The sequence below is a fragment of the Mesocricetus auratus genome, unplaced genomic scaffold (genome assembly GCF_017639785.1).
Source record: "Mesocricetus auratus isolate SY011 unplaced genomic scaffold, BCM_Maur_2.0 Super-Scaffold_100018, whole genome shotgun sequence".
NCBI classification, from domain to species: domain Eukaryota; kingdom Metazoa; phylum Chordata; class Mammalia; order Rodentia; family Cricetidae; genus Mesocricetus; species Mesocricetus auratus.
In genome coordinates, this window is record NW_024429199.1 from 48,836,185 (window position 1) to 48,861,742 (window position 25,558).

A 25,558-nucleotide genomic window follows, 5' to 3' on the forward strand; every position below is an offset into this window, starting at 1 on the left:
CCTTGGAACTGGAGTTACAGAGAGTTGTGAGCTGCTATGTGGGTGATGGGAATTGAACCCGGGTCCTCTGGAAGGGCAGCCGGTGCTCTTAACCACTGAGCCATCTTTCCAGCTCAACTCATTTTTACTTTTTCGACAATTTAAAAATGTAATTGCATGAGGTTGTGTGTGCCTATAGTCCTATCCTTTGGGAGGCTAAGGTAAAGGGTACAAGAGTTCAAACTCAGCCAGTCTTTTAAAAAAGGAAGAAAGAGCCAGGCAGTGGTGGCACACGCCTTTAATCCCAGTACTATTGTTCCTCATAATAAGACCTCTCTAGCCCCTGGAGAGGCAGAGGCTGGCGGATCTCTGTGAGTTCGAAACCAGCCTGGGCTACACGAGCTATTTCCAGGACAGCCTCCAAAACCACAGAGAAACCTTGCCTTGAAAAAACAAAACAAAAAAAACAAACAAAAAAAAGGAAATCTGGGTGTGATGACACATGCCTTTAATCCAAGCACTCAGGAGGAAGAGGCAAGCAGATTTCTGTGAGAAGGAGCCCAGTCCACAGAGTGAGTTCCAGGACAGCCAGAGAAATCCTGTATTGAGAAAAATAAAACCCAACCTATCAAACTCCCACTCTAAGCTTACAAAAACCCAGATGTAGGCCGTACTGGGCCCGCAGGTTTGTAGACCCCTGTTTAGAACATTTACTTTTGCTTACTACTTAACCCCACAGTCTACATGACCAAACTGCTTGGGAGAAGGCAAATTTGTGGTGCAGAAAACTAGACTAAATTAGACTATAGCCCTTTTCTAAGATTCCATTTTTCTTTTACTGATATTTCAGCATTCCAGTTCGAACTGTAATACTGTCTTCTTTAACAACTGTATGGGAAATTAAGGGTTAAATATTACCCTTTGGGGGAGGGAGGAATCTTAACATTGAGTCAGAAACCTTTATCCCAATTCAAGGTAACATCTAGAATCATACAAAAGTCTCTCATAACCAGCTCCTGAGGTTAATGTTTTAAAAGATGCTGACGATATCTTACATTTCTCATAGGAATTACAACCACAAATAATTGAAGCTGCCAAGTACTAGATTTCATTAATAATGCATTTTTGGTCACACCGGGCCTCATGCTGGACTGCTGAAACTTCGTGGTCCCAGCTTGCTATGTAAAGGATTTAGTGTCTGAATGAGGATTGGTTTCTTCCTGTCAAAAACCTGAGCTTATCTACAATAAGCATACATTTATTCATTTCCCTTCTAATGTTTACTTAAATCCCTGGTAAGAATGCGACTAAAAGCCTCAAACCAAGCATTTTCATGCACTTCAAGACAGAGGCCCAGACCAAATGGAATTCAAGACAGATCTGAATAACTTTAAAAGTTTCCATTTTATAGTGTTCGACATTTCTTACAATTGTTTTTTAGTTGGCTTTTCTTGTGACCATTCAATTAAAATCCACTGTAAGACTCGTGTGTGTGTGTGTGTGTGTGTGTGTGTGTGTGTGTGTGTGTGTGCGAGAGAGAGAGAGAGAGAGATGGATCATGCCTACAATCCTAGCACCTAGGGAGCTGCAGCAGGAGGCATCCGGAGTTTGAGGTCATCTTCAGAGCTACACATTGAAGTGGGCTGTTGTCAGCCTGGGCTACATGAGGCCCTGTTTAAAAAACAAACAAACAAAAAAAAACTTTAGAAATAATTATCTATAATGATTTAAAGGCTTACTTTAAATTAGGTATATGTAAGTATATGTGTATGAATATGTATGTCCAAGTGTGGGTTTGTACATGTGGGTGTAGTGTCCTATGAGGCTAAAGAGGGTGCTGGATCTCTTGAAGCTGGGGTTACAGGGAGCTTGGGAGTTACCTCATAGGGGTTCTGGGAACGGGACTGGTGTCTCTTAACCACAGGATCATCACGCCAGCTCAATCTGACATTTTAATTGTTAATTTTAATAATAATGAGAATGATAATAATAATAGTAATAATAATAAAGTCTGAGACAGGGCCGTATTGTCTTGTCCTTGCTGGCCTGGAACTCTGACGACAGACCAGGCTGGCCTCTAACTCACGGAGACCTACCTGCCTCAGCCTCCCAACAGAAATCAATTTTTTTTAAGTAACACTGTGGTGACTTGTTGGCCCTCCAGAGCCATTGTCTTGTGGCTGTGGCTGAGCCCTGGCTCCCGGGGAATTGTGACATCTCCAATCATTGGTGTCTCTTTCCCCAGTCACTGTGAGAGGAAAGGTGGAGCAGTGTACCGCTTACACCAGAAGCGACATACCAGTTCGTGGCTCTGCTGACCAAAACAAGTCATGTGGCCATGCTTTTGTTACAGGGGGGAAAGTGAAATTCCATGTTCTGCGAGTTCAGCAACACAGAGCGGAAGCTTGCGTACAGCAGAGGTGGCCTTGGCCATGAGCCCAGGAGCTCAAGAGTTGGGGACCCTCAGGAACATGGGATTCTGGTAAGGATAGGTAAGAATGGGCTTCCCTCTACACTGAATGCACAGTTTAAAAAGGTACAGTATATAATGTGTCAAAACTTTATTAGGATAACACAGTCCCTTCCTCTCCAAAGCACAAGAACACAGCAAGATATTGCAGTCTCCTTATAACTTAAAGTCCTGCAAAGACTCCAGAACTTTATGGAAATCGTCTGAACGAATGGGAGTTCTAATGCAGTGTCTTCTAATAATTAAAATGAAAAGACGTGTAAGCTAAAATCTACCCCCCTTTTCTGTGTGGTGGCTTCTGTACGGTTTCCCCCAGAGCTCTTCAGCGCCTCCCTCGAGTTGCCCATGTTGAGATCTAGAACAGACACTTCTTAGTGTCTTATTTCAGAGAGACACGTGGAAAAGTATTGGCAAACCTTGCCTGGATGTGACCCCTGTAGCAGCTCAGTGAGGCAGTTCATGTGTGTCGTCACCCTTGCTTACTTTCCACACGAGGAAACGGAGGCGCGGACAGCTGCAAGGACCTGCTCACGGTCCCGGATAGTGTCAGGGGTGGGTCACAAGCCTGGGATTGTGGCTATGGGTCCGTGCTGCTCCTCTGGCCACAGGCATGCTCAGTGTCGGAGCGGAACAGGCTCACCTGAGCAGAAGGGAATGTGTGACCTTGGAAAAGTGGTGTGGCCCCAAGGTCAATCGGAATCTGGAGATTTACTTCAGCCGATGATTCTCAATCCCCAGCCAGCATCAGACTCACCGGGGGAGGACAAAAACACCCAGAAGTCTGACTTGCTGTGCTTGGGACTAGGTTGGAGGCGTATTTGCTAGGTTTAAGTCAATTGAGGTCATACCCATGTTATACACATAATCGGCCTGTTTTTGAGACAGAGTCTGTGTAGCCCGGGCTGGCCTTGATCTGGGGCTCCTGATGCCACCTGGGAGCTAGACGCACAAGAGACTCCACTCTTCCCAGCTTGGCTTCTTCCCTTATCACCCCTTAGCCCTCTGCATGCTACCTTTTCATGCACCTCCTCGAGGTTCCTAAAACGCATTTATTTTTAAGCTCTTTTCAGGATAGCAGCTTTATTCCTCTGGAGTGAATTTCTCTCTAGATGGTGCTTTGACATTCAATCTCTCTGCACTTTAGGAATTTCTGGCTAGCTAGCTTATGTTACTCTCGGCAGTCTCCCTTCCTGGGAAGGGCTGTGACCAAGGGAGCAAGCACCTGTTGGCGTGGATGGGTGAATCTGATTCGCTCACTGCCGGGGCTAAGCATAGTTACTGCACCAGTGGCTTCCCTTCTGGCGCTGTAGACCACACCTGCATGCTACCCTTGCAGTGGCTTTCTCCTCTCCGAGGGCGGTTTATGCCACCATTCCCCACCCGGCAAGAACCTAGCCCCGTGCGGGATCTAGATTTGCTGTGTGACAGGGGATGTCCTTCTGTACGCTGTGAATGCTTGCTTCTCTCGTTGGCTGATGAATAAAGCTGTTTCAGCCAATGGACGGGCAGGATGTAGCAGGCAGGGAGTATAGGCGGGGCTACCAGACTAGGAGAATGCTGGGAAGAGGAAGGCAGAGAGTGAGTCTCCAGGGTGATGTCATGTAGCTGCAGAGAAAGCAAGAGACCAGGGCATCACTGGTAAGCCAAGATCATGTGGAGGTACACATGTTAATAGGAATGGGTTAATAATTAAGAGAGAGCTAGCCTGAGCCATCGGCCAAACAGTTTATAATCAAAATAAGCCTTGGTGCACTTATTTGGTACTGACCGGCTTCGGGGACTGGGCAGGACGGAAACTTCTGGCTGCAGGTGTGGGCCCCAGCATCCAGCGGGTTCCACTTTTAGCCTTCTTGCCATTGTGTGTGCCCTTTTAGAGAGCAGTGCTCGGCCATGACCCAGCTGCTCCCATGCCTGGACATCCACTCTTCATTCTTGGTGTGTATTTAGGACGGGCATGTGTGTGGCAGAGTGTTTCAGGGCTGGATATGTAGTTCCATTGGACAGAGGACTTGCCAGGCATACAGGAAGCCAAGTGTTCAAACCACCAGTACTGCACACACACACACACACACACACACACCGTTCTGTTACTCTGGAGGCCCAAAGGGAGAGAGGATCAGAAGTTCAAGGTCATCTTTGGCTACACAGCAAACACAAAGTCAGCCTGAGGAACAAAAGCTAGAAATTTATTGAAAATTAGCACTTAATGGCTCTTATTCTTTAGTATGTGACTATTTTAATAGCTTTAAGAGGGACAACCAGGGGCTGAGTATAAAGTGGAAACAAACCTCAAAACTGACGAATGTGTTACAAAGCCGGCCTCGTCGAGTGCAGCCTTGTCTGGCTTCACACACAAGGGTCCCTCCCTGAGTCCTTGCGTGGACGTGGCTAGCAGAACTCACAGGATCTTGGGCCTCTCTTCCTTCTTCTTGGTGTCACGCCATCATGCATGACCAGTCACCGTGCTATGACCCAAAAGGGACCAGGGTTTTATTTTCACACGTCACTTGAGCATATTTAAAAACATAATTCTTTCTATGATACTGGTGACGGAACCTGGGGCTTCATGCATGCGAGGACCCTCTGGACCACCGAACCACTGATTCTGAGACATGGTTTTCCTAAGTTGCCTACGGATGGAGCTTGGAATCATGCAGCCTGAGCCCCCGTCCCCCTCATATTCGGGCTATAGATTATTATGACTGGCTTATGTCTTCTTATTCTTTTTTTTTTTTTTTTTTTGGTTTTTCGAGACAGGGTTTCTCTGTGGCTTTGGAGGCTGTCCTGGAACTCGCTCTGTAGACCAGGCTGGTCTCGAACTCACAGAGATCCACCTGCCTCTGCCTCCCGAGTGCTGGGATTAAAGGCGTGCGCCACCAACGCCCGGCTTCTTATTCTTATATGGGATATCACACCTCACATGACTCCGAACATTATTTTGGTGCCTTTTTCTTGTTCTTGAACTCATATAATTCCTCATCTTCCTGCCCCCCCCCATCCCCACTCTTGGGGCAGAGGCCTGGGCAACCACTCCCCACTTGATCTCTGTGTCTCAAACAATGACAGTGGAGGAATGGGTCCACCTGAAGCTTTTTTTAGGCTAAACATAAAATAGTTCTTAGAGCATTTGTGACCGAGAACCACAGGTACTCTGTATATTTCAAATTGCTTTCCAGCCTTTATCAGTAAGCTAATGACTTACTATTAACTATAGTTTGGGAACTGATTCACTGCTCAAGACGGGTATAGATGGAGCCTTTCAGAAAACCAGAAACCAACGGTAGCTGACGGCAACTCAGGGCCATCCGCATACCCTGCATTGTTAGGTGGCTTCTCTACATACACATCCCTCCTCCCCTTCCCGCCTCCCCTCCCCCTGCAATAGAAACAACACCAGAGAGTCCATACTCAATTTCCAGCAACACTGAATTCCCCCTTCGGCAATACAGCACCATGGGAATTAGTTATCTAATTGCTAGCCTTGCAAACCAATTCTGTAAGAGCCAGTCACTGTTCAGGTGCAAAGCTCTTCTTAACTGTCAAAATCAGTTCATACCGTGCGTGCCTGCGTGCGAGCGTGCCTGGGGGTCTAACGAGGGTCCTGAGCCTCGCTGCCACTAGGGATCTCATCACCATAAAAAAGCCGAGTCCACAGCGAAGCTGGAGAACTTGAAGGCACACAGGACAGACAGACGGTCAGGGCAGGAAGATGCATGCACACACATATGCTTCCCTGCAGACCGCCCCTCTTCGACTTCCAGAAGAGGACGGGGCGGGGGGGCGGTCTAAGGGAGAATTCATTCCCCATGGCACGAGTTCAACACCCGGCTCCTCGGCTGAAAAGCCTCCTTATGTAGCCTGGCCATGCTAGGGCCCGTCGCAGAGCAGACAAAGCCTGGAGGACAGATGCTCTTCTCTCCTACAAAAGAAGAAACCCAACTGGTGGAGGGAAAGCATCTTCATAGCAAAAATAATGAGGCCCGCGTCTAATAGGGCGTCTCACCCTCAGCCTGGGTGAAGGCCCCCCCGCCACGAGAGCGTGCCACAGAGGAAGCCAGAGACCAATTTTACCTGGATGGATGGGGGGCGGTAGCTCTCTAGGATGTGCTCTCCAGCGAGCAAATATTTTCGGCAGGGAGGAGGCAATGAAAAAGACAAAGGCACAGACGTCGGTAAAAACCCACAACGTTTGCTGCAGAAGTTAATTTTTAGGTTTCCGGGCTCACAGGGACGCTTTAAAAGATTGCAAAAAACAAAACAAAACAAAATAACCAAACAAAAAACAAAACAAAGAAACCATTAAAAAAAAAAAAACCCTCACGCTCATGTCACTCCGTTTGCTTTCACCCCGGTCCGCTGTCTCCTCCGAGGTGGCACTGCGCTCCCCCGGGGAGACACAAAGGCCGCTGCCGCTCCCCGCCCGGGGCTGAGGAATGCGGGGGCTTCGGACAGCACCCGGAGCCCGGAGGAGGGCTCGGAAAACATTTGCCCTGACGCTCGCCCACAACCATAATAATTTATCTTTCCTCCGGAGGGAAGGTCAGCCGGGATTTGACCCCAGCAGCCAGTGCACCCCAGGGGTCAGGGCCGCGGCGGCGGGAGGGAGAGCCAGTTCCGCCGGCCGCGCGGCCCACGCCCACCTGTCTGCCCGGCTCCGCAGCTCCGGGCCCGCCCCACCCGTCAGGACGCCGCGCCGCCCGCTCGCCCGCCCCGCAAGCCCGGCCCGCCCGGCCGGCCAGCCCGCCGCCACACCTCTGCCTGCCCAGGGCGGACCCTGCGCGGCCGTCGTCGGGACCCAGCGGGCTCCGGCCAGAAGCGGCGCGGGCGCGAGGACTCACGGCGGCCGCCGCCGGCGCGCACACGCACGCGCACGCGCGGACACCGGGCGGGCGCGCGTCCCCTGCTCCTTCTCCTCCGGCCCCGCCCCGCCCCGCCCCCGGAGCGCGCGGCCCCGCAGCAGCACCTAGCGGAGCGGCGCGGAGGTGCGCGCCCACGCTCGCACGCACGCACCCCCGCGCGCGCGCGGCCAGGGGGCGCGCACGGCCGCGCGGCGCGCACGGCGGGCGGGAGGGGGGGCGGCGCTCGGCGCACCGGCCACTGGCTGAGGGCGGGCTGAGGCGGCGGCGCGGGCCGGACGCGGGCCGAGCCCGGCGGAGGACGCGCGGCGGGCGGCGAGCGGCGGGCGGCGGTGTCCAGGCGGCCTGCGGTGTTTGGAGCCCGGCCGGCCGTGGGGAGGGGGAAGGAGCGGCCGCCACCATGTCGGCGGGCGGCCGCGACGAGGAGCGGCGGAAGCTGGCCGACATCATCCACCACTGGAACGCCAACCGGCTGGACCTGTTCGAGATCAGCCAGCCGACCGAGGTAAGCAGCAGCGCCGCCGCCGCCGGGGCTGGGAGGAGAGGAGAGGGGAGCGGGGCGCGCGCAGGCCGGCGACGCGGAGGCCGCGGGGAAGGGAGGCAGAGCGCAGCGGGGTCCCGCGGCCGCCCCTCCCCCGCCGGCTCGCCCGCCCGCTTGCTCTCTCGTTCGCTCGCCCTCCCGCCAGCCAGCCAGCCAGCCAGCCAGACCGCGGACCCGCCCTCGCCCGCCGACCGGTCCCCTCGGCCTCCGCCCACCGTGCTGGCCACCAGGGTCCCAAGGGGCGGCCGTCCTTGTCGCCTCTTGCCGCGCCCCGCCGCCCGGGCGGGGTCCGAGGCGGCTCGGTGGCCTGCGGAGCGGGCGAGCTGGCCACCTGCGCCCTGGGGGACGCACCTGGACGTGCGCTTGTGTCCCCGGGACACATCTCCCTCCCTCCCCTCCCCATTGCTGGCCACCCACGTGTGTCCTCAGACCCCCGCCTGGGTCACCGGGACCCTTCCCGGTCGCGTACTCGCGTCCCCACACCCCCCCCCCCTCGGCGCACCTGGCCGCCCACCTGTGCCCCCACGCCACCCACCTGTGCCTCCGGGCCACCCCCACCCCGCCCCGTCTCTCCACGCCTCCCACTCCAGGCCGTGGGCTTCTCCCCCCCCTTCGCCCCACGGGGCTCTGGGGCGGACGTGTCCCTGACCGCGCGCGCGGCCAGTCCCTTTGATGGCGTCTTCCTAGTGTCGGGACGCGGATCCCGGCCCCCCATCCGAGGCACGTGACCGGCCGGTGCTCGCGGCGGCGGCGGCGGCGTGAGAGCCTCCCCGGGCGCCCAGCGCGCGGGTGCATCCGGGCCTGTGCCCGGGCACCGATGGCGGGGGGCCACCCCTGCTGCAGCCCGCTGCAGCCGCGCCTGGTGTGAGGGCTGCGGGGAGGCGTGTTCCGGAAGGGTCCTGGGGGTGGGGTGCAGGCAGGTACCTAAAACGCTTTGCTTAGTACCCCAGAGGCGGTGCGAGCCGAGCCGGGGTGGGTGGGTGGGTGGGTGGGTGACAGCGGGGGACACCGACGGAGGAGGATTTGCACCGCACAGCCCCGCACTGTACCCGGCATGGAATTGTGTCCGATCAGGAAATAGCACTAGTTTTGATTTGCTGCAAATAAATAAATAAATAAATAAGTACAAGGTGCTTGCTAAAATACAGCCGCGGCGCTTAAGCGCGAAGGCATGTATTTTGGTAGGTAGGTTTGGAACAGTCTCTTCCGATTTAATCGCGTTCACGCTTGGCTTTTCCCCCCCCACTTTTGACTTAATTTTGCCCGCGGAGGGTGGCTTTCCCTTCCTTCTGTCCGCTCACCTTTTTTTTTTTTTTTTTTGTGAGCACACTTGACCTAGTTAGAGCCCTAATTGACAAGCTAAGGTAAATTATTGGGTTCAGGTTGCCAGTTTGAACGCCACCGCGGCGATGTTGTTACTCCTGATTCATAATTCGCCTTCTACAATGACTTTACGAGTTACGTTTTAGTAAGCAGATTTACTGGGTAGTTAGTGTTCATTCATAGATATTCTTTAGAAAGTAGTCGTCTAGTAATTTACCTTCAGCATTGTCTTGTCTTTCAGATTAATTAGCTTGATTATTATTCTTTTTTTTTAGTGGCAGGATAAGATTTGGAGGTAAAATATTGTTAGTGATGTGAATTCTTTTTTTTTTTTTTTTGAGAGTTCTGAAGTATGGTTAAGAGGCATCTTTTCCGTCGAGAAGTAGTATTCAGCCCAATTTTTAGTCTTCAATTGAGGTGTTAACTTTAAAGAATTTCAAATAAGGTGTATTTGATTTAACGTGATTCTGTTTTATAAGAATTAAATTGAAACTTTTACATATCGTTTTGGAGTTGGCGTGCTTTTTGGGAGACCTCTCCCCTCCCCCAGTTTTTCTGCAGGTGAAGAGTTGTGCATACAGTGAAAGAAATTAAAGAACTTTAAATGAATAATGGGATTATCTTTTTCATACTACATTATCCTCACATTTGAACAGTCCTATTTTTAGAAATGACTTGTAATTGAAAGCTTTCATAATGAAGTTATTTTTCCAAAAATGTCTGATTTTTCTTAGCTTTATTGTTATGTAATGGTTAGGTCACATTTTCTGTTTTTTTTTTTCTTTTTTGGAGAACCTTTAGATGCTATTAAAATTATTCTTCAATTTGAAGCTAAGCTTTATATTTAACATACTATATCATGAAAGTAAATTCACTCTTCTAAGGCAATATAGGTCAGTGGTTTCAGCCTGGTTTGTCTAAGCTTGTCTCTGAAATTAATTTTACCATCTAATGCTTGCTTTTTGTTCCATTTGGCTGTTACAAATCAAGCAGTTTTCTACAAGAGAGTAAATACTATACCAATTCTTATTACATGTTCAATAAACGTTGAAAAGATTCACTGCAGAAGTCGATTGTGGAAGTTTAAACCTTGTATTTGTTTAATTGGTCACTCTTTCATGTGCGTTGGTAAGAGTATAGTGAGTTTGTTCTTTTGTTTGTTTATTTTTGGTATAGTGCTCAGTATCTGTTATCACATTTTAAACCCCATTAGTCATCTGTGACTTGGTGGTTTCTGACAGCTTTGATCACCACTGATAATTCTCTGCTTTCTATATTTAGCAAGATGATAAACTTAAATTGTATTTGCTTTTACAGAAAGTTAGAATATGCTTTTGGCGTCATCCTGGTTGTGTTTGCTCTTTCCTTCATGCTCACATTTCTGTGTAAAGGGGACACTTTGAAGGAATCAGCAAGTTGCTGTTGAATATTTTTCAGTCATTCCCTTACTTGGGTCCTAGGTTCTTGTGTACTTTGTGACTTGGAGATTGATGTTGAGCTGAATTAATAAACATGTTTCTCAGTGTTTTGGGTCTCTCTTCCTCTTAAAGTTAGGGCTTTCTTGCTTTAGGGATTTCTAACGATTTATGATGGCAGAGTGCCCCTGTGAGCCTTTCTAACTTCCCAGTACCCTTTCAGAAGAGGGCTTCTCTGGTGGACCACACGTCTCACCAAGACTTGTCATTAGACCTACCAGTTTTTCTCCCTCTCTTTACACAAAGGCAAGAATTCAAAGATTTATTCTTGTAAAATTGCTGTCTGTCAAGATTGGTACTTAGTAAACATTTGTGGAAAGAAATATTGAATACGGTTTACTTTGTGCTTGCCTTTATTCCTGACAAAGTATGGGATACATACCTTGTAAAAGTTTATTAAAATTGTTTATATAATAAAGATGTTTTTATTCTCTTGTATGAAGTTAATACTGATAAACTTTGCTAAATTATTGACCTTTTAGCTTCATGAGATACCTTTTGGTCATTTGTTTTTTATTTATTTAGTTTTTTTTTTGCCTCTGGGGGAAAATAACCCACATATGCTTTACTATTGGTGAACATGGTTCATCCTGATTCCTTGGTTAGTCTTAGAAGTCATGTGATGACATTACCTAAAAGATGTGTGCAAAGAATAGCTTGGAGATTGCAGTCAGAGACGGACTAGGAAGTGTTGAAGTGGAGAGGTGGTAACTGCATAGCTTATTATAGCTTCATCCTTGCTCTCAACTGATAGTTAGGTTGCGATGACACTTTGTCAAGCAACCTAATTACCTTTGAAAATTTGAAGGTCACAGTGGTAGTTAAAGTATGGGTATTGGCAAGAATCTTTTTCTTGTGATTGTAAGTGAAACGTGGTTATTGGAGAGATTTAACATTCATAGGCATCTCCCTCCCTTCCTCCTTCTTTCCCTCCCTCCCTCCCTCCCTCCCTCTTTCCCTCTTTCCCTCCCTCCCTCCTTCCCTCCTTCCCTCCCTCCTCTTGATTTTCAAGACAGGGTTTCTCTGTGTAACAGTGCACTGTCCTGGAACTTGCTATATAGAGCAGGCTGGCCTTGAACTCAAAGAGCTTTGTCTGCTTCTCCCTCCCAAGTGCTGGGATTAAAGACCTGTGCCACCATGCCTGGTCATCCTGTTGTTCTTTACTGTTATTGTTTGAGACAGAGTCTCCCTTAAGTAGCTATGGCTGGCCTGGAGCTAGTGATTCTCCTGCCCCAGCCTCCTTAGTGCTAAGATTATAGGCATGCATGCTTGACTTCTTTTCTGCCTCCATTAGGGGCCTTCAGTAGTTGTTATAATCCTTTCCTGGATAGCTTTAGCTGATGCTGTTAAGATACTGGTTTTGTTTGTTTGTTTGTTTGCCTGTGTGTGTGTGTCTCATCAATAAGAAATTTATTTACTGCCGGGGGTGGTGATACACACCTTTAGTCCCAGCACTCTGGAGGCAGAGGCAGGTTGATTTCTGTGAGTTCTCTAGGCTAGCCTGGTCTACAGAATGAGTTCCAGGACAGCCAGTTCACACACACACACACACACACACACACACACACACACACACACACAACCCTGTCTCAAAAAACAAACAGAGGGAGGAAAAATTATTTACTTACAACAGTTTCAGATGATTTCATGTCCAGAATTTTTTTAGCAGGTTAATTTATAATTGTTAGATGATTGAAACAACTTGTTTTCCCTGAAAATGCTTTATACCCCGCATTTTTGTTTGAAATTCACACATAAGTGGAAACCGGAGAACTGCCAATGCCTGATTTATAATCCCTGTTTTTCCACTTGCAATCATGTACTTAGGTATCATGTTTGACTCCATGGGGAGAAAATCAGAAGAGCTAGTAATGGGAAGAAGAGAAAAGTAATGTTGACAAGGAAACATTTCTCATGGCAGCCAGGTCTTAAATTCTACACTCCCCAGCACGCTAGCTGGCTGTCTTTTGGCATAATTGTTACACATGTGGCATAGGTAGCGGTCAGGTTGGTATCTTCAAACGTACTGGCCAGGTAGGTGTCACTTTCCTCCTGCAAACATTACCAATAGCTGTTCTCTGGACGCACAGGTCTGTCTTGAAGCCCTGAGCAATTTTCCATACCAGATGTGCTGGAAGGGGGTTGAGATTCGTTGTTTGTTTCTATGCCAGTTTGTTGGCCCAGTGGAATATAAATTTTGTAAGTGTATTTTTTTATGGAATTTTAACTGTGATTAAATGACAACAATAGAATATCCATAGAAGTTGGCTTTCATATTGAAAAAAATGGGAACCATATTAGGATATGGTACCATGTTGGTGGAAGCTAAGAAACAAGTTTATTGTTATGTTATTGTTTGTAAATTGAGTAATTGTAATCTGTAGAGCATTATTGCTACACATTGGTTATTATTCTGGTAGCACAGATTTTTTTTTTTTTTTTTTTGGTTTTTCGAGACAGGGTTTCTCTGTGTAGTTTTGGAGGCTGTCCTGGAACTAGCTCTTGTAGACCAGGCTGGCCTCGAACTCACAGAGATCCGCCTGCCTCTGCCTCCCAAGTGCTGGGATTAAAGGCGTGCGCCACCAACGCCCTGCACACCTTTTTCTTAACATCTCTGCTCAATTCAAAATTCAAAGTCCAAAATGTTCTGGAAGCCAAAACAGTCTGAATGCTAACATGCTATCACAAGTGGAAAAATTAACATCTGACCTCATATGACAGATTGTAGTAAAACTACAGGCACGTGGAAATAGTGTATAGAATTACGTGTAGGCTCTTTATAAAGTGTAACATAAACAAGTAAGTTTAATGTTAAAATTAATGCTCTTGCCCCAGGATACCTTATTACATACATGTAGATATTATAAAACCTAGAAAAACATGAGCTCCGAAACAGTTTTGATCCCAAGCACTTAGGAGTTCAGAACTGTATTAAAACTGTCTGAGAGATAGCAAGAACAATTGACTGTGTTTGCTGGTCTCAGATTAACTGGCTTAGATTTCTTTCCCCTGTCCCTGGATTGGATTTTGTTCTAGCAACAATGACAACAAAAATTTACTCTCAAGTTTTGCATGTGTCACTGGCCCATGCCACATAATTTAGAGAGTGGATATGCTTAATAAAGTGAAGCTAAGCACTAGACAAAAATGCATCCTTGTAATGCTGGATAGTGGTTTCCTAGTGTAAGTTGAGCCTAAAACTTGAAGAATATGAGATTGCATCATTCAAGTTTGTAGGTATGTGTCAGGAATGAAGCTGTTTAGAGACTTGGAAGTTGATGGATTACACTGTTAATGTTTTTGGTACATACATGAGTGTAAGTAATATGCTTTACCTTGTAAATGCCACTACATTGCAGGAGGGTGATCATTTGAACATTGTGACTTAAGCATAGATTGGCATTTTTTCTCTTAACTCTTCTGTAGTCAGAACAGACTGGGTAGAACTGTCTTTTCACTTTTGAACTTGCTGGAGTTTGCTAACTGACCCTAGACAAGCAATTCCAGACCTTTTTCACAGGTAGTGTGTGTGTGTGTGTGTGTGTGTGTGTGTGTGTGTGTGTGTGTGTGTCAGTGTGTTTAAAACTGTTTTGTGTTTTGGTAAGATGAAATCAAACTGAGAACACACTTCGGTGGGGTCCAGCTCTGTGGTGAGGAATGAGTTGTTTCCAGGTTGGGAAGATGTGCTCCAGAGAATGTCACTTAAGATCTGACTTTCAAAGTAGAAGAGTTTGGCCTGCCAGATGATGCCCATATGCTGTTTGCCTGTCGTACTGGTTAGGAGTCATCCCTGTACTTTGTCAGGGTTGTGACCCTGGTTCTCTGCTGCTTGGTTTCATGGGCCCTCTTAAAGGAAATAAAACGAGGCTGGAGAGACTGCTCTGCTCAGTGGTTAAGAGCCTTGGCTGCTCTTCCAAAGGACCTGGGTTTGATTCCCAGCATCTACATTACAACTCACAGCTGTTTGTTAACTTCACTTCCAAGGGATCTGATGCTCACTTCTGGCAGTAATGCACTGCACACATGTAGTACACAGACATACATGGAAACATAAATACACAATAAAATACATACACATAAAATAATAAAAAATTTAAAAACTTAAAAAAAGAAAAGAAAATCAACTTAAAGGAAAGCAGGTAAATGCTGTCCTTTGCATCCCTGTTAATCCTTAGAGAACTTGTTCATTTTTATATCTGTTCAGAGTGCACTGTGTATGAGACCTGTTGGCTTTCTTTCTTTGTTCTAATGACTTTTATTATAAAGGAAACTTGCAAGTAAGTACAAATATTACACACCCAAATGAACCAGATCCAAAGTCTACAAAACTTCATGAACTTAATGTACAGGTAGAATCAGCATCTGGAACAGACACTGCACAGCTCCTCATTAAAGTTTATATTCTCAGTGTTGAATATACTTCTATGTACTTAGCCACCACCACGCCCAAAACATCTGTAACAGAGTTATAACTTTACATCTTTCATAACTTGTGCGTTCAGTCCTCTTCAGCCCCATATTTAGCCTTTCTAGTTCTCTTTCCTTCATGCTGCGCTGCACCCACAGGTGTGCTTGTTTATATATACACAAGCATTCTTGTCTAGAGTCCACGTCTGAGAGGGATATGGGACCTCATTTAACATTTAATTCCATTCAGTTTTCTACAGCACTATAAACTGGGCTTTTCTCTAGAGCTGAGAAATACTCTATTTTTTGTGTATACCAAATTTTCATTATCCGTTATTGATGGAACAGCTGTGCCGATTCCATTTCCTTGCTATGGTGAATAAGGCAGCAGAAAAACAGAGGTTCAGATATCTGTGGTAGGGTGTGAATTTCTCTGGGTATATGGCCAGGAGTGAAATAGCTGGGCCATACAGTAGTTTAATTTTTTTTGAGTAATTTCCAAACTGATTTCCACAGTGGCGGTATTAGTTTATACTTCCACCATAGTGAATGAGGGTTCCTTTCTTTAATGCTTTCCAACACTTACTGTCAGATTTGTTTGTTATTATTAGTTTTATGTTCGTTGGTGTTTTGCCTGCATGTGTATCTGAAAGGGTATCAGATCCCCTGGAACAGGAGTTATAGATAGTTGTGAGCTGCCATGTGGATGCTGGGAACTGAACCTGGTACTCTGGAAGAGTAGCCAGTGCTAGGAGTCTTAACTGCTGAACCATCTCTCGAGCCCCATTGTCAGATTTGTTAATGATGCCATTCTGACTGGCACGAAGTAGTGTTTTAATTTGCATTTCTCTGATGACTAGGGATAGTGAGCATTATTAAAAATAGTTGGCCATTTGTATTTTTTAAACCATCTATTCATCATTTGTTGATTGGAGGTTTTGTTCCCTTGATATTTGATTTTGACAATTCTTTGTAAATTCTGGATATTAGTCTCTTGTCTGCAGTGTAACTGGTAGATTTCCTCCCATTCAATGGCTGTCTGCTGACTCTGCTGATTGCTTCTTTTGCTGTACAGAAGCTTTATTTTTGTGTAGTTACTTGGGGTTGTTTCCTGAACCATTTAAAAAGTCCTTGCCAACCCTGATATCTCAGTGTTGAGTGATAGCGTCACACTGTCTGAAGGCCTGAGCTTGCTGCTTTTCTTTGTGTCTAGTTTTTGCAATGTGATTAGTAGAGGGAACAGAATAATGTAGCCACTATAGAAAGGCATCATGTATTTAAAGCCTACTTTACTTTGAAATGGATTAACCATTTACAAACAGGCAGAGTATAAAATCCTAGATACTGCCACTTTTACTGATTGTAAGTTTTGGCCTCTGTACAAGTGCCAATACATGGGAGAGGCTAATACTAATAACTGTTACAAAAATACCTTATTCATATAACCCGAAAGAGCCAAGATTTTGGGGAACTACAATATAAGCTATGTCCTAAATAAAATATTTAGAGATGCCTATACATTTTTTGTCTTGGGACTGGTCATAAAGCTCATAAAGTGCTTGCCTAGCTTGCACAATGTCTTAGACTTAATCCCTAGCACTATAGCGATGATGATGATATGTATTCTAAAGTTTGATTTCTGTGAATGTCATTTTCAAGTGGGGCTGTAACATAAATGTATAATTTATTTTAAATGAACATGGGGCTTATGGGAGAGTGGATTGCAACATTAATTTTGGACAGGTTTCCTTACTTTGTGTGTTTTAATATGCTCCATTTTGACTTTTAGTTACTAGTGATACAATGTAAGCATTTTTTTTACACATTCTTGTTATTCATTAATAGTGACCACACCTAGTCACAGTAGTGCCCATCATGTTTTATTAAGTTTGAGGGTACGCTTCAAACTGCTCCTGTGTGTATTGTTGTGGTCCCAGGTGCACGGGCAGCAGAGCAGCAGTGTAGTAGTGTTAGTGTAGTTTAAGTAAGATGCCAATCTTCTGGTCTAATGTTGACCATGAGTTCTGACCTTGTTTTCTAGTGAAATAGCGCTCTCTCTCTCTCTCTCTCTCTCTCTCTCTCTCTCTCTCTCTCTCTCTCTCTCTCTCTCTCGCTTTCCCTCCCTCCCTCCTCTCCTTTCTTCCTCTTTCCCTCTCTTCCTCTCTCCTTCTCCTTTTGCTTTTTCGAGACAGGGTTTCTCTGTAGCTTTGGAGCCTATCCTGGAACTGGCTCGGTAGACCAGGCTGGTCTCAAACTCACAGAGATCCACCTGCCTCTGCCTCCCTAGTGCTGAGATTAAAGGCATGCACCACCACTGCCTGACAAACATTTGGAATTTTAGTACTTTGATTTCTGACTGGCAACATTTAAGATTCCCTTATTTTTATCTTGTGACAGTTTGTTTCCCAACAGTATTAAACTGTTAATTCCTGGGTGTGTAGAAGTATCTTTGGCTATTTGGATAACTGTTATTTAATATCATAGACAACATAACTGAGCTGGATTGATGGCATACTATTTTTAAACAGTGAAAACTGATTATTATTAAACATTAACTTAAAAGGGTGATACAATTCAGACAGGGGATCTTAATTTCTGAGTACATGAATTTGCAGTAATACCTTTTTAGACAAGTTAAGTTCAATTTACCTAAGAGGAGGAGCCTGCCATGAGTACCATGGACAGTGATTTTTACTGCCTATAATGTTTAGGACTACTGTGTTTAAACTGTCAAGTTTGGCAGAGCAGACCTTGTTGAGTTCATGGTACAGTAAATGTGATTTTTTATTGCAAATTTGCCAATTATGCTTAAATTTTTAAAAAATTACATTCATGAAATTGTTGTTTTGGGGAATAGCGGGGATGGAGAAATTGGAGAGTATTAAATCAGGAAGAACACTGACATACTTCAGTTATTTAAGCTGGTTGTTAGAGAGTACTCTTGAAGACTGTTAGACCTGAAGTGGTTAATAGTCTCCATTGTAGCAAGTTATGTATTTAAAGGTGCTGGTTTTCTGTTATACAATGCATGTTTTAGATGTTTGGAAATACTAAAGAAGCAAAGATAACAAATTATCCAGTGCTATGTTGTCCAAAGAAATTCTTTATTGACCTTTAGACTTTCTTGCAGGATTTCATTTTACTTAGGGATGGGAGAGTACATGTTACATCTGGTTAATCATTTCCATTTTCACTACTAGTGAATCATATTTCTTAGTTGCATCTCTGTCAAGAATTTAGTTATCAAAACAGACCCAGGTTATTAGGTAATGGCACTCCACACTTCATGAGGCCCAGTGTGCCATTGATGTTGTGTGAATGTTTTCTCTATGTAGCCTCCTTCAGTTCTCACGCCAGTCTTAGGAGAATCATGAGAAAAGAACCGTGCAAGGGACACGCAGTCAGTCACGTAGCAGTGATGCAGCACATAGTGTGACTGCACCAGCTGGTAGCTTGTGCGTGCAATCCCAAAGCAGTGTTCAAAGTTTTATAGGAAGGTCGTTTATTTATAGAATAATTCAGAGCTGAATGCTCAGGAAGAATTATAGACATAATTCAGTAACATGCCTCTTTTGTTTATCTCATGTTCTGTGTTTGAATACAGACACATTTTACATACGTGCACGGGCGTATTACTTTTTGTGGTTTTTTTTGTTTTGTTTTGTTTTTTGGTGTTTTTGTGGCAGGGTTTCTCTTTGTTATAGCCTTGGTTGTTCTGGAACTTGGTTTATACACCATGCTGGCCTCAAACTCACAAAGATCTGCCTGCTTCTGCCTCGGAGTGCCAGGATTAAAGGTGTGTGCCTGTCGAGTGTATTGTTTTTTTAAAAAAAAATACATTGTGTGTGTGTGTGTGTGTGTGTATGCGTGTGTGCATGAGTGCGCATGCGCTCATATGCCATGGCACATATGGAAGTTAGAGGACACTTTCAGGAGGCAGTTTCCTTTAACCACGCGGATTCCTGGAATTGAACTCAGCTTATCAGGTTGATGGCAGGCACCTTTTCCTGCCAAGCCGTCTTTGTGGCAGTCTATAATATATTGATATTTATCTTGCTTTCCAAGGCTTTATTACAATCGTTCTTTGAGACAGATTACTCTGTCTTTGACAAGCCAGATGATACAGGCCGTATTTTACTAACTACAGGCAGAGCTTAAGGAGTTACTGTGTCTCCTACACAGCAGCCAGATTGAGATGAATGAGTTCACAGCTCTGTGAAACCTTTCTTGTGCTCACCGGGCAGGGAGAAGGAGAGCTTAAACAGGAGACAGTGAGTTGTGACCTGCCAGTGGGCCATGAGTGTTTGCTATCTGCTGAGCTCCCTCCTGCTGTGCTTCTTTAGTCCCGGCTCCTTGTGGAGCCGTCCAGCCTTGCCTGATCTAGACTGAAAACTGAACAACCTCTTTCTTCTGCGATTCCTAGAGACCCTGATTCTTCTTTCTGCTAAGGTCAGCTAATTTGATTTCATAAAACTATAGTTTATGTATCATGTATCAGTTTTCTTCAGGTAACATTTGAATTTTAGAAAAATTGTTTATAGGCAGTAATTTGATTGTGACTAGCAGATTCTTAGTGTCTACAGAGTGAATATGATCCGTTCCAAAAAAAGGAAGGAGTTTCACGCATGGCAGGTTTAGGGGTGAACTGTTGGGACTTAAGTCCACTGATGACCTTTGTTTAAGATTACTAAAGATTGGTGAGTGCTTTTGGAGTGTGAGTCTAGATGGGAAGTAAACTTCAGTTGCCCCTCCTGGTTGGTAGGGATTCCTTAGGGGTTCATTCAGTGGAGGCCTAAAGTCAGGGATGGTACCCAGTATATGTATACTCTCTTTTTATACATACATCTCTATGGTAGAGTTTAATTTGTAGATTGGGGACAGAAGTTGTCAACAATAATAAAATCATTATGTAATACACTAATTAAAATCTGTATTTTGAGGTCATTGTTAACTAAAGTTGGGATTACTTAATCATAAACAGTTATACCACAGCATACATTTGATAATGGACATAGCTACTAGATGACAGGCAAAAAGCATATACAGTGTGTAAACTCAAGACAAGAGTTCATGTCCCGGACAGGTCTCAGAACCACTTGCAAGTTTTGTTGTTGGTTTTTGTTTTGTTTTCAATCCAGGCATTCTTTGTGTAGCTCTAGCTTCCTGGAACTTGGTCTGTAGACCAGGGAACTCACAGAGATCTGCCTGCCTCTGCCTGGCGTGTACCACTTGCAATTGAAAAGTCAGGACTTGGACAGAGTGTTAGTTCAGGTGGTAAAGTGGCTGCTGTGAAAGCATGAGGAGGTGAATTTGAGTGTCTGTCACCTCACCCATGGCAAAGCTGGGTGCAGATGTGTGCGTTTGTAGCCTTAATGCTGTGGGCAAGGGTGGAGACAGGCAGATCCCTGAAGCTAGCTGGCCAGTCACTCTAGCTGTGTCTCAGAAATAAGTGGAGCGGGATTGAGGAGAACGTTGGCCTACATGCACCACACATGCACACGTGCAGACAAAGCCTAAAACTTTATTTCTGCAGTTATTTGAAGTTATTGTAGTTTGCAAAGGTCACTGGGTGGTAGAAATTTAAATTACAGATAGGTGGGGGCTTCTACATGCTTTTCTTTTATGAGGCTTAGTATAATTAATTTTATTATGAGAACAAACCTCACTAAGTGTTATGACTGTTTATTTATTTCACATAGCATACATTTGTGGTCTGTATTCTTGAATAAAGTACAGTTTTAACTTAAACATTTTGCCTTCTTTTTTTTTTTTTTAATCAAATGGAACCTACACAGCCAGCACTACTTTTTGTTGTTTGCCCAGCTTTGGAACAAGCTTCTGATTCTTCAGGTGTGTTAAAATCCTATTAGTTTGGTGGCCTTTTAGACATTTCATTGTGAGTGTTTGGTTACTAATGTGGATGGTTGGTATTACTGCAGATTGTGCATTACAATGCTTATTATTTGCACCATTAGCTGATATGTGTGAACAGCAGGGATTTCAGAGGTAGTTAGTGCCTAGAATGAGGATGTGTTTCTGTTGCTCTTTCTTTGGTTTGTTTTGTAATGGCTCAGCCCTGTTAAAACTATGTCCCTTCAGAGTAGGGCTAACTGAGAACCCGTTCTTTGTCAGGCTTTCTTAGAGGCTAGTTTGTAAGATGAAGGGCTGAATAGCCTCTGATCTCAAAGGAGACAGTGAGAAATGAACTTTGTGCTCCCTGAAGAGCAGCACATAGCAGGACAGATCTGGGACTGCCCCTCACACATGCCCCGCTTAGTGCTCATTTTCATGTTCACTTGGTTAGTGGTCATGCGTGGCCTAATGGTCTGTGCACTGAGAATGTGGTCATGCATGGTCTACTGATGTGTGCACTGAGAATGTGGTCATGCATGGTCTACTGGTGTGTGCACTGAGAATGTGGTCATGCGTTGTCTACTGGTGTGTGCGCTAAGTGAGAATGTGGCGTTTGCATAGCTTGAATTTTCGTGTGGAAGATAAATTGAAATAAAACCGGTTAACTACAGTAAGTGTCTTTGTTTAGGTATTGGGGATGTAGGATGAGTTTATAAACGGGCTTTCAGGTGAGAAGTGGGGTAGTTGTGGGGATTAGGCCAAAGGCATTTACCTATCATGTGGCTTACCTGCAGTGTGCTTATTGTTTCAACATTGTGGGCTAAGGCAAGCAAGAGAAACTGGGTATGATAGGAGCAAAGTCAAGTTCAGATGAGTTCACTCTGGGCAGAGGGGAACTGGAGAACTGTGTGATAGAAGTATTCAGTTGTTGTGATTGTTCATAGTGATTTGCTTTCCTCCCTGTAAAAAGGATTTTAAATGTTTCTCTGAGAATGTCAGGCTTTACTATGTGACTTTCTTTAGCCTGTGAAAGATGCTGTTTTTGAGCAGAAGTGTTGAGTCCCATGCAGCTCTTCCATTGCTCTGCCTCCCAAGGATTAGTGTGTTTCAGGTGGGGCTCATTCTCTCATCCATGGCCCCAACTGCCCACAGAGCAGTGAGACACTATTGTAAGAAACACAGCTAGTCAGTGGTGTTGAACACCTTTAACCCAGCACTCAGGATGCAGAGGCAGGTGGATCTCTGAGTTTGAGGCCAGCCTGGTCTACAGAGTGAGTTCCAAGACAGCCAGGGCTGCTACAGAGAAACCCTGTCTTGAAAAACAAAAACAAAGCAACTAAAGAAACAAACAACTGGGAGAGCTGCTACTGTCTTGGGCCATTTGTTTTCACAGTGTAAGGTAGGGATGAAATACTGTGCATCAGTGTTCCTGACTGACTGTGTGTGTGCATCAGTGTTCCTGACTGACTGTGTGTGTGCGCATCAGTGTTCCTGACTGACTGTGTCTGTGCATCAGTGTTCCTGACTGACTGTGTGTCTGCATCAGTGTTCCTGACTGTGTGTGCATTAGTGTTCCTGACTGACTGTGTGTGTGCATCAGTGTTCCTGACTGACTGTGTGTGTGCATCAGTGTTCTTGACTGTGTCTGTGCATGTGTTCCTGACTGTGTGTGCATCAGTGTTCCTGACTATGTGTGCATCAGTGTTCCTGACTGTGTCTGTGCATCAGTGTTCCTGACTGTGTCTGCATCAGTGTTCCTGACTGACTGTGTGTGTGCATCAGTGTTCCTGACTGACTGTGTGTGTGCATCAGTGTTCCTGACTGTGTCTGCATCAGTGTTCCTGACTGTGTGTGCATCAGTGTTCCTGACTGTGTCTGTGCATCAGTGTTCCTGACTGTGTCTGCATCAGTGTTCCTGACTGACTGTGTGTGCATCAGTGTTCCTGACTGACTGTGTCTGTGTATCAGTGTTCCTGACTGACTGTGTCTGTGCATCAGTGTTCCTGACTGACTGTGTGTGTGCATCAGTGTTCCTGACTGACTGTGAGTGTGCATCAGTGTTCCTGACTGACTGTGTGTGTGCATCAGTGTTCCTGACTGTGTGTGCATCAGTGTTCCTGACTGTGTGTGCATCAGTGTTCCTGACTGTGTCTGTGCTAGTCTAGTTCGAACTGAGGAGACTGGCACTAGCTAAGAGACTCTTAGAGTGATGAGAGAATGTTTGAGAAAGGAGTTTATGGAAATCTCAGTGTTTATTTGGATGCTGAGATATGTAGCGATATCATTAACTAGAGTAAAAAAAAGTATTTATGGTAAGTTAAAATTAGAGTGGGGAAGTAAAACAATTGTCTCAGATTGATTTACTTTGAGGTGCTTGTGGGTTTCCTAAAAACTTCATACTCAGACAGTTAAGAGTAATGGTATCCTGGGATTCAAGATGACTGTATCAGGGAGGATATAGCCAAGGTATAGTTTGGGGGGAGTGGTTATTTGAGGTAGAAAATTCACCCTAAATGTGGATAGTATCGTCCAATGCTAGCCCAGATAAAAAGAGGTGGAAAAGAAACTTTGCTTTTGCCCACTTGCCATCATTTTTGCTGGCAAATTCTCCCGCTGTATTGTTGCTGCTGCTTTTGCATTCGTTTGCTGATATTCCTAACCAGCTTCCTTGTATTTCTAACATAGATTGAAAACTGGCAGCTCTCCAGGAATACACCAGACCTTCAGCTTGGTATTACTGGGGCACTAAATCTGGTGGGTTGAGCAGTTAGCTACCAGACTTTTGGCTGCTCTGGTGTGATTGAGCCACTGGTAGACTACTTATACTATATTGTGTAAATCAATCTCATAAAGTTCCTTTTAATGTATATTACTTTTTTGGTTCTGTTCCTCTAGACAGCCACGACATATACATTTCCAATGTTCTTTTGTCATCTGTAGGAAACACTTACAAAGATCTGTTTTATCACTTAAAGAGCATTTTCACTAGTGTCTGTTTGAGTCAGGGTCTCACTGTGTAGCCCAGATTGTCCTCACACTCAACAATCCTCCAGCCTGATCCTCTGAGTACTGGGATTACAGGTGTGGGCTACCACACAGGTGTGTGCTGCCACACCAGGCTAGCCTTTGAGTTTTGAGGTGTTGTTCTTGTGGGATTTTGCTGCTGTCCTTCATTTCTCCCTCTGTTACTTTCTCTTCCTTCTCTGTTCATTCATCTTTGTTTTTTTTAATTTTGCTTTTGTTTTGATTTTTGTTTCTTTTTCCTGTTGTTGAGAGGCAGTCAGCGTAGGTTTTTTTTCTTTCAGGGGCCCTGGGGTGGATTGTCAGTGCTGCCTCAAGTGAGGTTGAGAAGGCACACAAACCTATCTATAATCCCCACAGTTGCAGAGGTGGACCCTTGAGGATCAGGACCTCCTGTTGGGCCTTTGTCAGCTACAGACCCGTCTGGAGTAATTTAGACCCTGTCTCAAAATAAAAAAAGGAAAACTTGGTCAGAGATAAGTTTTTGTTGTCATTTTTTTGGGATAAGTTCTCTTAGTCAGGACTGCTCTGAAAGTTCTCAGACTACTTACTGTTTCTGCCTTTGGAGTTGTAGTATTGCAGGCTTATCCCATCTCCTCACCTAGCTGTGCTTTGTTACTGTTGTTAGTTTAAAAGCCTTTTTTCCCTAAATCTCCTAACTACTACAGCACTTTTACTCTGACCTTTGAAGAGGTCTCCTTTTTCTTGTGTTCTGAGTTGTTTGGCCTTTGCCTGTCTTGTTCCCAGCTTACCTCTCTGTTGCCCTTCTAGAGAGCCTTCCCATTTCCTCATTGCCAAAACCAGTTGCCCATTGTATAGTGCATACAAAAGGCTTTAATCACTGCCTTTTTCCTCCTCCTCCTCCTCCTCCTCCTCTCCTTTTTCTTTTTCCTGATGGCACTAATCTCTTTCTAAAGATTCTTCTTCCTGTGCCCTCAGTGGCTTTCTTCTCTTTTACTGGTAGTGTATTCTAGTGCTGGGTTATTGCCCTCTATTCCTTCTTTCAATTAAAAAACAAAATAAACTACATAGTAACCTGTGGAGCTGCTACTCTGAGATGGAGTAGGCAAGCAGCTTCATAGTCCACAGCACTGATGGTAACTTCATAGTGCACAGCACTGATGGTAACTTCATAGTCCACAGCACTGATGGTAAATTCATAGTGCACAGCACTGATGGTAACTTCATAGTGCACAGCACTGATGGTAAATTCATAGTGCACAGCACTGATGGTAACTTCATAGTGCACAGCACTGATGGTAACTTCATAGTGCACAGCACTGATGGTAACTTCATAGTGCACAGCACTGATGGTAAATTCATAGTGCACAGCACTGATGGTAACTTCATAGTGCACAGCACTGATGGTAACTTCATAGTGCACAGCACTGATGGTAACTTCATAGTGCACAGCACTGATGGTAACTTCATAGTGCACAGCACTGATGGTAACTTCATAGTGCACAGCACTGATGGTAACTTCATAGTGCACAGCACTGATGGTAACTTCATAGTGCACAGCACTGATGGTAAATTCATAGTGCACAGCACTGATGGTAACTTCATAGTGCACAGCACTGATGGTAACTTCATAGTGCACAGCACTGATGGTAACTTCATAGTGCACAGCACT

At 45.2% G+C, this 25,558-nt stretch overlaps 1 protein-coding gene and 1 long non-coding RNA gene across 28 annotated transcripts in view; one reads left to right on the forward strand and one right to left on the reverse strand.

Moving 5' to 3' along the window:
* Positions 1 to 517: 517 nt before the first annotated feature.
* LOC121132830 lies at positions 518 to 7,324 on the reverse strand. Of its 4 annotated transcripts, XR_005869477.1 has the most exons (7): positions 6,521 to 7,083; positions 6,006 to 6,368; positions 4,738 to 4,914; positions 4,218 to 4,499; positions 2,933 to 4,054; positions 1,557 to 1,650; positions 518 to 578 (listed from the first exon to the last, which is right to left on the reverse strand). It is a non-coding gene; the product is annotated as an uncharacterized LOC121132830 (long non-coding RNA). The 4 variants fall into 4 exon arrangements; XR_005869479.1 differs by lacking the exons at positions 518 to 578; positions 1,557 to 1,650 and having other exon boundaries at positions 2,526 to 4,054; XR_005869476.1 differs by lacking the exons at positions 518 to 578; positions 1,557 to 1,650; positions 2,933 to 4,054; positions 4,218 to 4,499 and adding an exon at positions 7,202 to 7,324 and having other exon boundaries at positions 4,634 to 4,914; positions 6,521 to 6,682.
* A 291-nt stretch (positions 7,325 to 7,615) lies between these two features.
* Positions 7,616 to 25,558, forward strand: part of Afdn (afadin, adherens junction formation factor) — a 115,211-nt gene continuing 97,268 nt past the window's right edge. For 15 of the 24 annotated variants that reach the window (XR_005881846.1, XM_040758236.1, XM_040758240.1 and 12 more), the window contains exon 1: positions 7,617 to 7,810. Coding sequence is in view for 23 of the 24 variants with exons in the window: in XM_040758236.1 (XP_040614170.1) it covers positions 7,706 to 7,810 (105 nt within the window). In the remaining variant the exon portion in view is untranslated. Of the gene's footprint in view, positions 7,811 to 25,558 lie in introns of all 24 variants that reach the window. The other 9 variants (XM_040758249.1, XM_040758252.1, XM_040758250.1 and 6 more) reach the window with 3 other exon arrangements.